The 14,162-nt window shown below is 51.7% G+C and overlaps 1 protein-coding gene across 2 annotated transcripts in view; it reads left to right on the top strand.

The window, feature by feature from the left end:
- The window catches only part of FRMPD1 (FERM and PDZ domain containing 1), a 72,055-nt gene that overhangs the window by 54,597 nt on the left and 3,296 nt on the right, over positions 1-14,162 (top strand). For both annotated transcript variants that reach the window (XM_037164122.2, XM_053656091.1), the window contains 8 exons: positions 1,827-1,952; positions 3,099-3,218; positions 4,072-4,208; positions 5,339-5,465; positions 5,601-5,696; positions 7,385-7,567; positions 8,333-8,480; positions 10,688-11,461. In XM_037164122.2, coding sequence (XP_037020017.2) covers positions 1,827-1,952; positions 3,099-3,218; positions 4,072-4,208; positions 5,339-5,465; positions 5,601-5,696; positions 7,385-7,567; positions 8,333-8,480; positions 10,688-11,461 — 1,711 coding nt within the window. The remainder of the gene's footprint in view (positions 1-1,826; positions 1,953-3,098; positions 3,219-4,071; positions 4,209-5,338; positions 5,466-5,600; positions 5,697-7,384; positions 7,568-8,332; positions 8,481-10,687; positions 11,462-14,162) is intronic.

Here is a 14,162-nt window from a genome sequence, read left to right as displayed (position 1 = left end):
AGATAAAGTGGGAGAAATGGACCGGCACCTGATGCTTGAGAACCTTGAACACGAAGCTGAGGAGTTTGCTTTTTGGGCTGGTGAGCCAGGGGAAGCCACTCAGTGTTCTCAGGTAAGGGAGAGTGTGACCAGGGCAAGGCTTAGACAAGTTCCTGTGCATCAGGGCTCAGCAAACTTTTTCTGTAACATGCCTGATAGTAAATATTATAGGTTTTGCAGGCCACAGGGTCTCTGTCACACTTCCTCAGTTCTGCATTGTACCAGATGGGCACGGCTGTGTTCCCATAGAACTTTAATTACAAAAACAAGCAGTGGGCTGCACTTGACCTACCGGCTGTGGTTTGTCAGCCCCTGCTACAGGTGCAAGGCAGAGGATGGATGGGTAGCAGGGGGGTCCTTAGGATTCTACTGTACGAAGCCAGGAGAAGTGTGTGAGCTCAAGCCAAGATGAAGGCGGGAGAATGGAGAGAGGGGACAGGGTGAAGACACAGGGGCCCGTCATGGCCAGCTCACAGTGGGCACTGAATGACCGTTGCTGAGTTACAGAAGCAGAGAGGCTGTTCAGCACTGAGTCCCTCGTTACCATGGACAGTGATGGAACAGGTGGAAGGGCACTCTGAACTGGGAGTCGTCAGGAACAGGTAGCCCCTATGGCCTGACACTTACTAAATCTGAGGTTCTGGCAGGCGGTCTGCGGTGAGTTTGAGGATGGTCACTCCTCAGGTGAAAGTTTATGAGCACCCCTGCACGCCAAGCTTTGGGGATGTGACCGAGCACGAGGCAGGCTGGGCTCGTGTTCTCGGGGAGTTTACCATCTAGTGGGGTGAGAGGCAATCAGCAAGAAAACAAATCTCAGCAGCTAGCTTGTAGTGACCCCTTGCCATCTGCCAGGTACTGTCCTCAGTGCCTTATATGGGACATGAACGTACACACGACCTGTGAGGTAGGTGTTACTGTCATTACCACTTTACAGATGGAAACGGGAGGCATAGAGAGGAAGCAGTTTGTCTGGGACTCACAGCTGGAAAGTGGCAGTCCACTTGTGAAACCCATTCACTTCACTTTCCTAGACTGCCTCTCACCGAAGAACATGGCTTCTGTTGGAGGAAATAGCATTAAGGAGTGACGAGGGAAATAAACAGGACCCTGGGCCCGGGAATGACGGGGGCCGATCACATTTAGATGCAGTGACCAGAGAAGGCCTCTCTGAAGACAAAGAAACCACCTTGTGAAGAGTCCTGGGGAAAGAGTGCCAGGCCCGGGGAACACTGTGAAGCCCCCTGAGGCAGCCAAGACCGTGCGATGACACGGGGCCGCTGGAGCAGACCCGGGGAGCGGACCCGGGGACCGGGGCAGAGCAGCTCTAGTGGCACGGTGTCAGTCACTCCATCCTGTCGGCAGCTCCAGACAGGCGTTGCTGTCCTCCGTTTCTCAAGAAGAAACCGGTTAATTTTTCACAGTCACATTGCAGGCGGGGGGTGGGACTCTATCTGGTGAGCAGTTGAAGATGGGGACTCCAGACAGAGGATGAATCCAGAGACCCTGACAAGAGGTATTAGCCCCCAGAGGGTAGCTCCAGTCTTCCAAGTAAAGCAAGAAAGGAGAGCCGTACGGGTAGCACTGGAGCCCCGAGGAGTGGGTGCAGGGCCATGAAGGGCCATGACAAGTCCCACGCATGGCCTGTCAACATTTGGCTGCCTGAGCTGGCACTGGACCCAAGGGGCACAGGCTTCTCTCCGCAGCTGCCCCAGGAGCAGAGAAAAGGTCGGGGAGCGTGAGGGCCAGCTGCTCCTCAGGTGACCCACCTGCCTCTCTGTGCCTGGCAGGACATCATCCTCACGGTGAAGGAGAAGCTGTCAATCCGGAGTACAGAGTACTTTGCGCTGGTCCTGGAAGAGCAGTGCAACGTCTCGCGGCTGCACCTGCTGCACGAGGAGGAGCTCATCCAGCAGGTACACGGGGCCCCTGCTCCGGGCGAGGAGGCCCGGGCCGGGCAAGCTGCATGCCTCAGCCAGGACTTTGGGGTGCAGGGCTCAGTGCATCTGCAGGTTTCATGCACCTCCTTGTGCCAAGAAGGCACAGAGCTCACTCAGCCTGAGGATGATAGGACTAGAATCAGGCCTGATTTTCATATGAGGTAGGCAGGGCCCCGTTTTGCAGATGCGAAGACAGAGCCTTAGAGAGGTAAGGGGACTTACTCAAGGTCACACAACCAACAGAACCCCATCCTTCGCTTCCAGCTCTGATGGTCTTCCCCTGAACCTGCTGCCTTTGAGGTGCCCGGGGAGCATTTGTTGCTGTGTCTAAGCCCTTTCTGTGAGGCTTATCCCCTGAGCTGGCCGCGGAAGGCAGGACAGAACAAGCACAGTCAGTCCCTCTGTACCTCTCAGTCTTTCGGCCATCAGTGATCTGTGGTACCAGCTCTTTAAAGCCAGACACGGGTCAGTTCAGCGAATCCTTGTGGAGGGTGCACTGATACAAAGATGAGCGGGATTTCCACACTTGGAAAAGGAGAAGGGGCTTTTGAAGCAGGGTGACAGCAGGAGCAAGGCGTGACCTCATGGAAGCCTCTCTGAGCATTTCCCATTGCAGATGGGCTCTTACCTTCATCACCACCTTCTAACACTGCAGCCTGCAAACATTGTTTAAAAATTATTTCTATCCTATTAGCATTGAAATAGAAAATCTAATTCAGTTGCTAAGATAGTTGAAGTGAAAAAAAGTAAGGTACAGAATATATATAATGTATCCTATCCTGTCATTTGAGGGACAGAAAGGAATATTTGGTATAGAAGTACATCTATATACACGTAGACTCTTTGTGGGAGGGTGTGTAAGACACTGGAGAGTTCTTTCCAGAAATTTCTTCTGGAAAGGGGAACAGGTTTGATGGAGTCAGTGGGAAACTTTGCTCTTTTGAGCTTTTTACATTTTATACCCATGGGCAAGTCAAATTAGGAGCAAGGGTCTGGCTGTCTTGGGAAGCACTCAAACTGCAATCCCCGGGGACCATCTTTCATCGTCTTTGTTCTGTTTTGTGGAATACCTGGAAGAACAAAGGTAGATAAGATTAACAGCATCTCCCTTACCCATCGCAGGTGGTAGAAAGGGAGGAATCACATGACTGCCGCTGCCTCTTCAGGGTGTGTTTTGTTCCCAAGGACCCTCTGGACCTCCTGAAAGAAGACCCCGTGGCCTTCGAATACCTCTATCTGCAGGTGACTGGGTCTGCGCTTCCTGAAAGAACAGTGGCTGTTCTCAGAGATGACACGCTGCCTCATTTTTGAACAGGAGCTCCAGGCGCTTAAGCAGCTCCCTGGCAGGGGTCAGCTTTATCTGAAGGAGAATGGGCCTGAACATCCCCTCAGAATTCCTTTTCTGTCATGGAGTTGCTAGGTCAGGAGATTAGTGATGTGTTAATGAAATTCAGGCTTAGTCCTTGATGTAGATGATACGTTTCCTAATACCATTTAAGATATTTAGAGTTGCAGTTTTCATGGATAAAAGGGGCTTTAGGGCTCCCAGGCTTTCTTCAGAAATGATGAAACTGAGTCTTGGCAAGGTCACATGATTTGCCTGGGTCACCCATTTAGAGACAGAGCCAAAAATAGCTACCTTGGTCCCTGCAGCCTGTTGCTCTCTCTCCTTTAAATGAGAATTCTTATGTCATTTTTATTCGGGTGAAAAAGGATCATTAGGAGGCATCAACACTGTACAGGTGAGCTAACTCAAACTAGGTGGATTGATTTGCCCCAAGTCTTAGCAAATAATGACAGCACTGCTTTATATTTGTATAATACTGTGTCCCTCATACCTGCTTTCATAGGCATTACCTAAATTAAACCTTACAGATACCACGTGAGGTAGGCCTGACTAGGCTCTTTGAGCAATGGGAAGAACAGCGATGCTCAGAGAGTCGTAGTAACTTAGCCAAGGTCACGCAGCCTAGACTCGGCGGAACCAGGTCTCAACGCTGAGCTCCTGGTCCTGCTGCCGTTCCCTGGAGAGAAGGAGGAACACAGTCCATCTGTTGTTTCTGTCTCCCAATTCCTCTGATCTGATCTCTTCTAGAGCTGCAGCGATGTGCTCCAGGAGCGCTTTGCGGTGGAAATGAAATGCAGCGCTGCGCTCCGCCTCGCGGCCCTGCACATCCAGGAGCGGATCTACGCATGCGCGCAGCCGCAGAAGATCTCTTTGAAGTACATAGAGTGAGTGGCAGGGACCTTCTGTGACCCATCAGCAGCAGCTGTGCTGCATTGATAATTTGACTGGCCCTTGGCCAGAACGGCCAGATTCCGTAGAGAGCTGATATCCACCTCCCTAGGTATCGGTCCATTGTCTTTCTACCCATTTTCCTCTCCACCCTCTCGGACCCAGCAGGGCTTCCCAAGATGTCAAAATCTGGCTGCTCCCTCTGGGGCAGAAGCCAAGTCCAAAAGGAATGACGCAGGATCCCTTTGTAAGTTCTCATTTCCTGGGAGAATGTCTTGGGAAATCGTATAACTTCCACGACGAGTTCTGATAAGGGCAGGGACGCCTTGGAAATTAGTAACGTCGCATTATATTTCTATTAAGGCAGCTTCAAGTCCTGGGATTCCAACACCACCTGATTCTTTGCTTAAAATTTCACTTTGTTCTTGGCAGCATCACCCAGGTTGGCTAACCCCCCACCAAATCTCAGCTCTGTGCCCTGCCTGGGCATCAAAATGAAAAATACAATTAAAAAAAAAGAGAGAAATAAATAAAAATAAAACAGATCCTGGGCCCTGTCCCTGAGGTACTGGGTCAAATCTCTACAGAGTGGAACATGAGAAATTGTATTTTTTATATTTGTTGGGGGCTTTGAGGCTCTTAGACCTGCACCATCCAAAGCCTGGCCCCGTAAGAGTGTGTCACACATGTGTGATCGTGATTTGTCATGTACATTGCAGTAAAAAAGATGGAGGTCTCCTGCTCTGCCAAACAGACTATCACACCACACCAGGAGTGGTGAGCTCCCAGGAAGATCGGTGTGGCTTAATTTCTGGGTGGCTGTGGGTGTTTTGTGTATGTTGGGGTGGGGAGAAGAAATATATACAATCATATATATAAATTTATGTATTATATTTTATATAAATATATCACATATAAAATATAATTAATATCATAATATACTTCTATAAAATATAGATTTATACACATGCGTATGTACCTATGTATGTACCTTCTGTTGAGAAAGAGGCTCGGCTGCAATATTCTGGGGACACGAAGTACGGAATCCAATGTCGTTATGCTCTTCACTAGAGCCACCAAGTACACTGTGAAAAGGGGCCTCCTTGTCTCCAATGTCTCATGGCAGGAAAGACTGGGGAATAGAGAACTTTATATCTCCCACTTTACTCCGAAACATGAAAGGCAAAGACATCAAGAAAGCCATAAGCTTCCACATGAAGCGGAACCAAAACTTGCTGGAACCTCGACAGAAGGTAACGTAGCCACGGCCCCGCCAACCCACCCGCCAGCTGTCACTGTGAGGCCTCAGGGGCTGCATCGGCAGCGTTGCCTTGAGTTTAGGCAAGTGAATGACTCTAACTTAAGTCTTTTTTTTTTTCCTATTTAAGCAACTTATTTCTGCTGCCCAGCTACGTTTAAATTACCTACAGATCCTTGGGGAACTCAAGATGTATGGTGGGAAAATCTTTAATGCTACTTTAATGGTACGTATGAGGGGACTGTAGAATCCCACTCTTGTAAGGGACCTTAGACGTTTTCTGAAGATCAGTGAATCTTCCACCTAAAATTCTTGAGAACTCTGTCATGTACTAGAACTTGTTTGGGAAACTAAACATCATGCCACTGGGGAGTGTTTATGATGTCCTTGCTTTGTGCTGGCCCTCTGGTGGGTGCTGGGGGAGGCAGAGCTGGATAAGACAGGACTTCTACCCTCAGATCATTGAACAAAGTAGCCAACCAGACAAAGCAGAGCCATGAGAGGTGCACAGGGCTATTGCTGTGGAGTTTGAAGCAGAGGTACGAGCATCAGGTCAAGAATGGAAGGGGAAGGGGTTAAGGAAAGGCAAGAAGATTGGATTCAGCCACATTTCTGGATACAGGAGAGGCATTTTCAGGGAAGGGTGCTGTAAGCTATTTACTCTGGAGCTTTGGGAATAGGAAGGGGAAGAAGAAAACGTGGAGATCGAGAAGGAAAGATAAGACAGTTTGACTGACAGGATGGGGCCCTGATGGTTCAGAAGAAAGGTAGAACTGGGAGGTGGGTCTGAGAAGGGAAAAGAGAAGCAAAGGAACCCTCATGCCTCCTCAGGCTTCCCTCTTGGAGCCCCAGCCTAGAGCTCTGTGCTTTCCAGCTGTCAGTTATGGGGGGTGTGGCTTAAGGGAACTCTCCCCTCCACTCATCCAGCCCCAGAACTCTCCAGCACAAAGCCAGACAACTTACCAATTAGAGATTTTTTTTAATATTAACAAATCTTCTTTCAGTGGATTTGGTGTGTCTCGCAGTCATTTACAGTGATGGGTCAATTTCATCAGATTGCTGACCTAACAATATAGATGGAAAAAGATAATCAGTGTTTTGAGAGCAAGGGAGAGCAATCAGATAGTGGAAAGGAAAACTAGATGGTCTCTTGTGTGCATAGATGACCAAAAGGTGGAAAAGAGACCAGATCACAGAAAGGAAGGCTTGGAGGTAGAAGAAATGCTTCCCACTTTTCCCGAGGGCCAGTCCTGCCCTCTCCCAGCTGTCCCCGGTCCCCCTGTACCTTTCCTGTCTCAGGAAAGAAGTAGAACGAGAGAAGAAGCCAACCATGTCAGACTGGCTCGGGGTGTTTGCTGGGCTCCGGCGTTGCAAACGTAGATAAATACAGCCTGTCATCAGGGGACTTGGCAGGCAACACGACACTTGGATACAAATAATTACAATACGAAGTCACAGCTCAGTGCTCTGTGAGAGGTACAGAGGAAGTAGCGTGGAAATAACACAGAGGGAAGGACTCTTCTGGTCTGAGCAGACAGAGGTGAGGCAGGCATTATTAGTAGATGTTTGCAGTAGGTTTTGATGGAAGCTTTTAAAGGAGGGTCAGGACTTCCGCAGGCATGATGGCAGGCAAGGGATTTCTAGAGGAGTGAGAGAGCACCTTGGTGGGAAAGTGCAGGTTGTGCAGCAGCCTGGTCTGGCTCCCTATTATGAGGGGATTAAGGGAGATGAATTTACACTCAGTTTAGCTGTAATGGGGCCAATCGGGCTACGGCCTAGCTTGGTCGTCTAGGGAGCGGAGACAGCGACCTGATAGAAGAATCGGGGAGTGTGCGGGGAGAGGCGTCGCGTCTGACACGTGCAATGCAGTTCCACTGGTGAAGGGAGACTAACCCTTCCTCTGCCCTTCTGCAGTTACAGGACAGAGAGTCCTACGTTGGCCTTCTAGTTGGAGCCAAGTATGGGATTAGCCAAATCATCAACAGCAAACTCAACATCATGTCCACGTTGGCAGAGTTTGCCAGCATCAGCCGTGTCGAGCTGACAGAAGAGTCTGAGAAAGTGAGCATGGTCAAGGTGTATCTTCAGGACATCAAGGTAACACACCGGAGGAGATCCGAAATCTAGCTCTGGGAATTGGGGGCTAAATGATTTTAGGGTAGTTTATGTGAGTTTGGATAATAGCAGTCTAATGTCCCACATTTGCTTAAGAAGATGAATTGTCCATTCTGTCCTGTCAAAAGGGAAGTGGTCAACCGGGTGCATTTTCCCGGGCAGGCCTGAAAAGGTTTTATTGTATAAACTGAGCCTGTCCGTGTCCTTTCGTGATGGGTTCAGAAACTTAGTTGGCATGGGACCAGAAAGGCTGCCCAGGAGTTTTGAGTGGCAGCAGTGAAAATGGGTAAGTGATGCAGTGTATTTCCCGAGCCTCTCTGAAGGTCCTGCATTTCTCCTGTCTTCCTTTGCTTTAATACCAACATGCTCAAGGAGAGAACTTTATTCTCATCGCCCTCTCCCTCCTTCTCCCTTTGCTCTTACTCTCTCTCTAGGTCGTGTCTTGAAGGGGCTCCTTCGTCTGAATGAGCATGGGGCGGGTGGTTGGGTAGGGGGGCTAGGGCAGGGGGTAAGGGATGGAGAGGCAGGAGACAGTGTGGACGTTCGCTGGGAGGAACCCACTGTGTGTGTGCGTGCACATGCACACGCTCACTTCGAGTCGTATAGGTGAGAATACAGGACAGAGGACCTGCCTGGGACCATAGCTGGACTTACTTGCCATCTCTCATGGGCCCCACAGGCCCTGTGTCCGTCTTCAGATCGTCCCATACCGCCACATAGGCTCTTAAACTCTCTTCACCTTCAAAGGTTCTCACTTTGCTGCTGGAATCCAACAGTGCAAAAGACCTCGCCTGCCTGATCGCTGGGTACTACAGGCTGTTCGTTGACCCAGTTAACTCTGTTTTCCTCTGGCCAATGAACAAACAACAGGTGCACCGAGTATCTGCTGAAGAAGGTGAGGCACTGAGGTTTGCCACGGCCAGGACGGGCCCATTTCACGGCCTCGTGGGTAAGGGCAGCCTGAAGGGAGGTGGTGGATGAGTGGAGCCGAGACTTCCGGTGAAGTCCAAGAGAGCTGTTTCTCCACTTATTTCCTGGTAAACAGTTGATCTTCCCCAAATCCTAAATAGAGAAGCTTTCTCAGTACCTGAGAGTCCCTAAAACCATAGAACGTCTCTGATTCCCTGTAGAATTTCCTGAAATCATCTCTAAGATCCATTGTATTTTGTCTTTATTTGCCAGCAAAAAGAGATCTCAGTTTTGTTCAGTACAGATGACTGGCCCTGGCCAGGCAACTCAGCTGGTTAAAGTTTTGTCCCCCTAGGCCAAGGTTGTGGGTTTGATCCCTGGTCAGGGCACACAGGAGAAGCAACCAATGAATGCATCAATAAGCAGAACAACAAATTAATCTCTCTCTCTCTCCCCTGCCCCTTCCTCTCTCCCTCTCAAATCCTTTTTTTTTAAAGTACAGATGACCTAGTTTCTCACTCCATGCCTATGTACACTTTTGCATTCTCTTGAATTGTAACAGACGTTCGCAGCCTTACTTATTTAGAAGAAAGGGCACCTCTAAACATGTAGCAGGGACTGGGAATCCCGTCACACGAGGACGGGAGTAGCAGAGGCCAGGCGAGGTGAACGGTTTTCCAGGCCCAGCTCCCAGCTGCTGTCAGGCTTTCGCTTCGGCACTGCGGATGCAGCATTTCCCCTGTGGTTTTCCGTTAAATCTTTAACAACTATCTCTGCTGGGGGTGGGGGGCACCAAAAGGGCAAAGTTAAATAAATAAACAAACAGAACCCTGATTAGAAGCAATGGTCTATTTTCACGGCACAAACTCTCCTGCCCCAGGGCTAACTTCAAGCTACCAGCGTGCTGTCGTCAAGTGTGGAGACGGGGAGAGATGCTCATTGCATATCAGTATGTAGTGTTTTCTCCACGTGGGCAAAATAGACAGAAGTAATCTCAGAGCCTAGATGATAGTAAGTAAAGTGATCAGGCAGTGATGCGTGTTGCGCATCTGTTAAGTTTGTCTTTACCACGATGGATGAACAAGGGGTGACCTTGATGAACCTCTGTGCCCCGTCGGGGAGGTGGGCAGAGGGGAGCCCTGTTACCATGGAGGCCTGATGGCAGGAGGGGCCGCTCCTGCCAGGGCAGGCGGCAGTGGTCAGAGGAGATGCCGGAGGGGGAGGCATTTGAAACAGATCTTGAAGAACGTGCTGGAGGAGGCCAAATGAAGAGGGGAGGAGAGATCATGGGAAGCAGAGGGGACGACGTGGAGGGTTGACAGAAAGGGCAAGGGCAAGAGCAGAGAGGAGCGCTCTGCAGTGGCTGGAGCGTGGGAAGGCCACAGCAGCGATCAGACTCCGAAGGAGGGGTCGGGGGTCTTAGGAGGCCTTAGCTCTTGTGGGAGAGCTTAGGTTCTTCCCTGTAGGCAGGGGAGGCCGACAGAAGGTTTAGGCAGAGTGTGATGTGGGTCAGAAAGAAGTTTTTAGGAAGATCGCCCTGCAGGCTTATGGTGGAGGAGAGACTGGAGACTGGGCTGAGTGCTCCCAGCCTTCTCTCCATGGGTCCTGCCCGAGTACCCGTAGAGCCAGGGGGCCCGAGACCGGGCTTCGGAAAGGTGCCAGCCTGGGAGCCTCCGGATCGCCCTTAAAGGTGCTAAAGTACAGATCCTCAGGCCTCGCTGCCTGGGTATTTGACTCAGTACATCAGAGGTAGGGTCAAGGAACTGTTTTGTATTTTAAAATGATTCCCCATCTGGTTTTGATCCCAGACAAGACAGGGCTGAGATTTGGTGAGGGGGTTAGAAAGCTGGGGGATACAGCCCAGAGCAAAGTGAGATCCAGTTAAATGAATACCCACCAGGGGGTACTTATGGGGACAGGTGGTTCTCCATGGAAGTAGGGATGGAGGTGATCCCGTCTCCATTGCATGGTTCAGACAGATGTGGGGAAGGAGGCCGGATGTTGGGGGGATGTTTGGGGTTCCATGGAACCCGTGTCGGTCACTATAGTGTGATCTGGGCCAGCCGCCCTCCTGTCCCTCAGTTTTCTAATCTGCAAAACTAGAAGGCCAGCAGCATGGCAGCAGGAGGATACCTAGGCGTCTGCCAGTCCCCAAAGGCCACTTTGTAACCCTCCGTGTGCCCTGTGTTGCAGGCTATGAGTCCAGGGTGTGCAGTGACTCGGAGGAGTCCTCCGAAGTGGACTGCACGCTGGAGCCTCTGCCTGACCAGTGCCTGCCGAAGCTGGGCCCCTGCACACCACTCGCACGAGAGGAGCAGCCTCCGGGGGACAAGCACACGCCCAGCATGGCCAGGAGATGCCCGAGCACCTGCGGGGCCAGCAGCATGACGGACAGCGCCGAGTCTGAGGCGTCCGACTCAGCCAACACCGAGAGCCGGGGCTGCAGAACCAGCGGCTCCAGCGAGTCCATGGACGCCCTGGAGGAGGATGACTTGGATGCCTGCTCCTCCAGCAGGTCCGGCTTCTTCCACTTTGGCTCGCCTGGCTTCCCAGAGAGCGTGAATGCTGATGGCCAGGAGGAGAGGGATGGGACTGAAACCAGTGGCTTCCTCTGTCTCCTGGACCTGGCCCAACGAGCCAGCCCTCAGTCCCGGAAGATGGAGCTTTCTGAGAGTCCAGCTCCGGGGACATTCATCTGGGCACCAGAGCTGAGCGCCATCAGGCTGGACCCCAGGCTGTATGAGGGCAGCCAAGCCGACTACTACAGCCTGTGCTCCAGTCTCTCCCCGGCCAGTTACCTGAGCGACAGCTCAGACAGTGCAGCTTCCCGGCAGGGCCAGCCGAGCTGGACTGAGACCCAGCCCCGCTCCACGCTGGAAGCCCTGGCTCCTGCCTATGAGGATGGCAGCTCGGATGAGGAATACTATGATGCAGCTGACAAGCTCACACCCCCAGACACCCTCTCAGGTGAGCCCTCCCCAGTGGGTCTGCAGACTTGGCAGGCAGGGACCAAGCTTGTAGGGAAGACAGGTGAGTCAAGCAGGGACATGGTTCTCCTCTGAGGAGGCTGCCCTGGGTTCAGTGGACTAAATTACAAGCATCATGACTTCAAGTCAGAGCTACAAGGGAAGTCAGAGAACTGTGGGCAAGCAGGGAAGGGAGGCGTTCATGCAACAGTGGACATCAGGGAAGGCTTCCCAGAAGAGATGGGGAAAGATTGGTGAGATAGAATTTACACAGAAAGAAAAGGGTTTGACAGGAGTGCCCAGCAGAAGGAAGTAGCCGTATTGTTATTGACCCCGAAGCTACATTAAATGAAAAGCAGGAAGAACCTACCTGACAGGCCATTGGTGGCCCCGTAAGGGACTCTGACATAGGAAGGCAGTGAAAATCTGTTGGCCATCTTTCAGGTTTCTCTTGCCTCCCTCCATGTAGAGTGTGGGAGTCTTTCCATGCAGAACAACTTGCCAGCTGACTGCAAAACCTGAAAGCCTTCCAGGACACCCTTCCTCTCTCCCTCTCCCTCTCTCTCTCTCTCTCTCTCTCTCTCACACACACACACACACACACACACACACACACTGCACCCCGCAGCTCTTGTAGTTCTCTTTCAGCCCTTTCCAGCCAGTCGCTCCTGCCCTGCAGCAGTTTCCCAGCTCATGGGGAAAAGACCAGCTCCTTAGCATCCCCGGAGGCCTTGGAGGCCTTGGAGGCCCTGTGCGCCTCGGCCTCTGCCTGTCCCTCCCCTCCTGGGCCGGCTCCCTGCACGCCTGCCACACAGACCTCCTCTCCATGCTTTAAAAGTGCTGGGCCCTTTCCCAGCCCCAGCCGCTGCGCAAGGGGCTCTTTCTGCCTGAAACCCTCCTCGCCCTGATCTCTGGCTGCTGATGCCCACCCGTCTGCCAGGCCCCACCTGGAAATTCATGTCTTCCAGAAACTTTAACCAGGCCACCAAGAGTAGGGCCAGTCTCCCCATCCCTGTCCCATCTTCCTGCCTGGCACTTAGCACGGCCTGTAAGTACGTATTTATTTGTGCGACCTTGTGTTGGTATCTCTGTCTCTCCCTGGACTCCTCTGACCACAGGAGCGATGCAGCTCTCACTCATCTCCGTGTCCCCGCACGTAGCACCTGGCAGTCGCTGCTAAGTGAATGAGTGAACTCTGCACCATCGACCCTGAGTTGGGTAATTGACTATGCCCCTAGGGAAAGGGGAAACCCAGGGCTGGCTTGTGCACTGCTCCCCTAAGAACCCAGCCAACTGCCATCCACACCCCCAGCCTTGCCCTGCTGGGCTCACCTTTGTGGTGGGAGCAAGATGGGGACAAGACAGCCCATCATTCAAGACCTTCCTCTAGTCAGGCATGTGGGTCCATACTGAACACTCCCCTTTCTTTTCTTTTTTTGTATGTGTGTTTTTTGTTTTTAGTTCATAGACCATTTTATTTAAATATATGAATGACCAATGGTCTACTGCAATCCAAGTAAACTCACATTTAGAACCTTTGTGGGGTATAATAAGACTAAGACTGTTGGTCTTTGGCAGGACATAGAGATACAGATGAATGTTTCTGTAGTTAAAGCGTGGAAGCCCAGGAAAAACTCCCCATGCCAAGCTGGGTCCCCAACCCAAAAACTACCACTGGCCCCTGAGAACACCCAAAGACCATACCCTTCCAGGTTCCACACACTGTCAATTGCAGGAACGGTCACACATGGCAAAGCATAAGTTCCATGTGTTTCACAGCACAGAAAACCCTCCGTTCGGAGGGCATTCAGGGGGCCGGAGATGGCACCCCCGAGCCCGGTGTTCCTGTGAAGAGCAACTCACGGGCAAACTCTCCGAGCGTTGTAGGCAGGCGAGGACAGCGAGCACGTTTGCTGTGGTTCCGTCTACTGGCAATGCCTGCACAGTGTCCGTCTGGCTGTTCACGCCCTCATTCTGGACAGAACTGCGCTTTATTGACTGCACTTCTAAAAAAATGCCAAAGGCATTTCCACATGTGCTAGCTTGACTGCCACCTCTAGTATATAAGAGCAAGTGTTCTCTCTGCCTTACTGGCTACAGTCTCCTCCTTCTTTGGAGAGGGTTCCCATCATGGTAACGGTGATGGGGGAGGCTGGTGCCAAAGACACAATCACATTTCCGGGCAGGTTCCGGGCGGAAAGGTACCGCGCGTCTTCAACCTCACTTGAGAAGGCTTTCTCCTTGGGATGGGTGCTGGGTCCCTTCTGGGGAGTGGAGAGTCTTGGCGGGGTGGACACTCCCTTTTCCACGAGAGCCAGGGTGATCCTGGAGAGACAGGCCAGAACCGGGACTCCTGGCCCAGCTCACTGTGGGAGTCTGTCCCTCTTCATGCCTCAGAAACACCCTTGGTCAGTGGCTGTGGGTGGCCTAAGGCAGCCGCTCCAAAATGTGACTGGGCATCATCACCCGAGGGGCTGGTTTAAATATTATAGATTCTTAGATCCCAGCCTCTGATTTAAGAGGTCTGAGAAGCAGCCTTTCATAGTTTTGAACAAGGTGCAGCCAGGCTGGGAACGCTGGCTGAGCAGGAGAGCCCTGATTCTCTCCAGCGCTGCTGACCTGCGGGCCTCATTCCTTGGGCAGACCCCCAGCACGTGTTCACAAGAGCGTTTCTCTGCTCAGAAAGATCCACCCTGGTACGT

Source organism: Artibeus jamaicensis, unplaced genomic scaffold, assembly GCF_021234435.1.
Source record: "Artibeus jamaicensis isolate MK-2021 breed Jamaican fruit bat unplaced genomic scaffold, CSHL_Jam_final scaffold_1964, whole genome shotgun sequence".
Lineage (NCBI taxonomy): Eukaryota > Metazoa > Chordata > Mammalia > Chiroptera > Phyllostomidae > Artibeus > Artibeus jamaicensis.
This window is presented reverse-complemented; position numbering and strand designations above follow the sequence as displayed.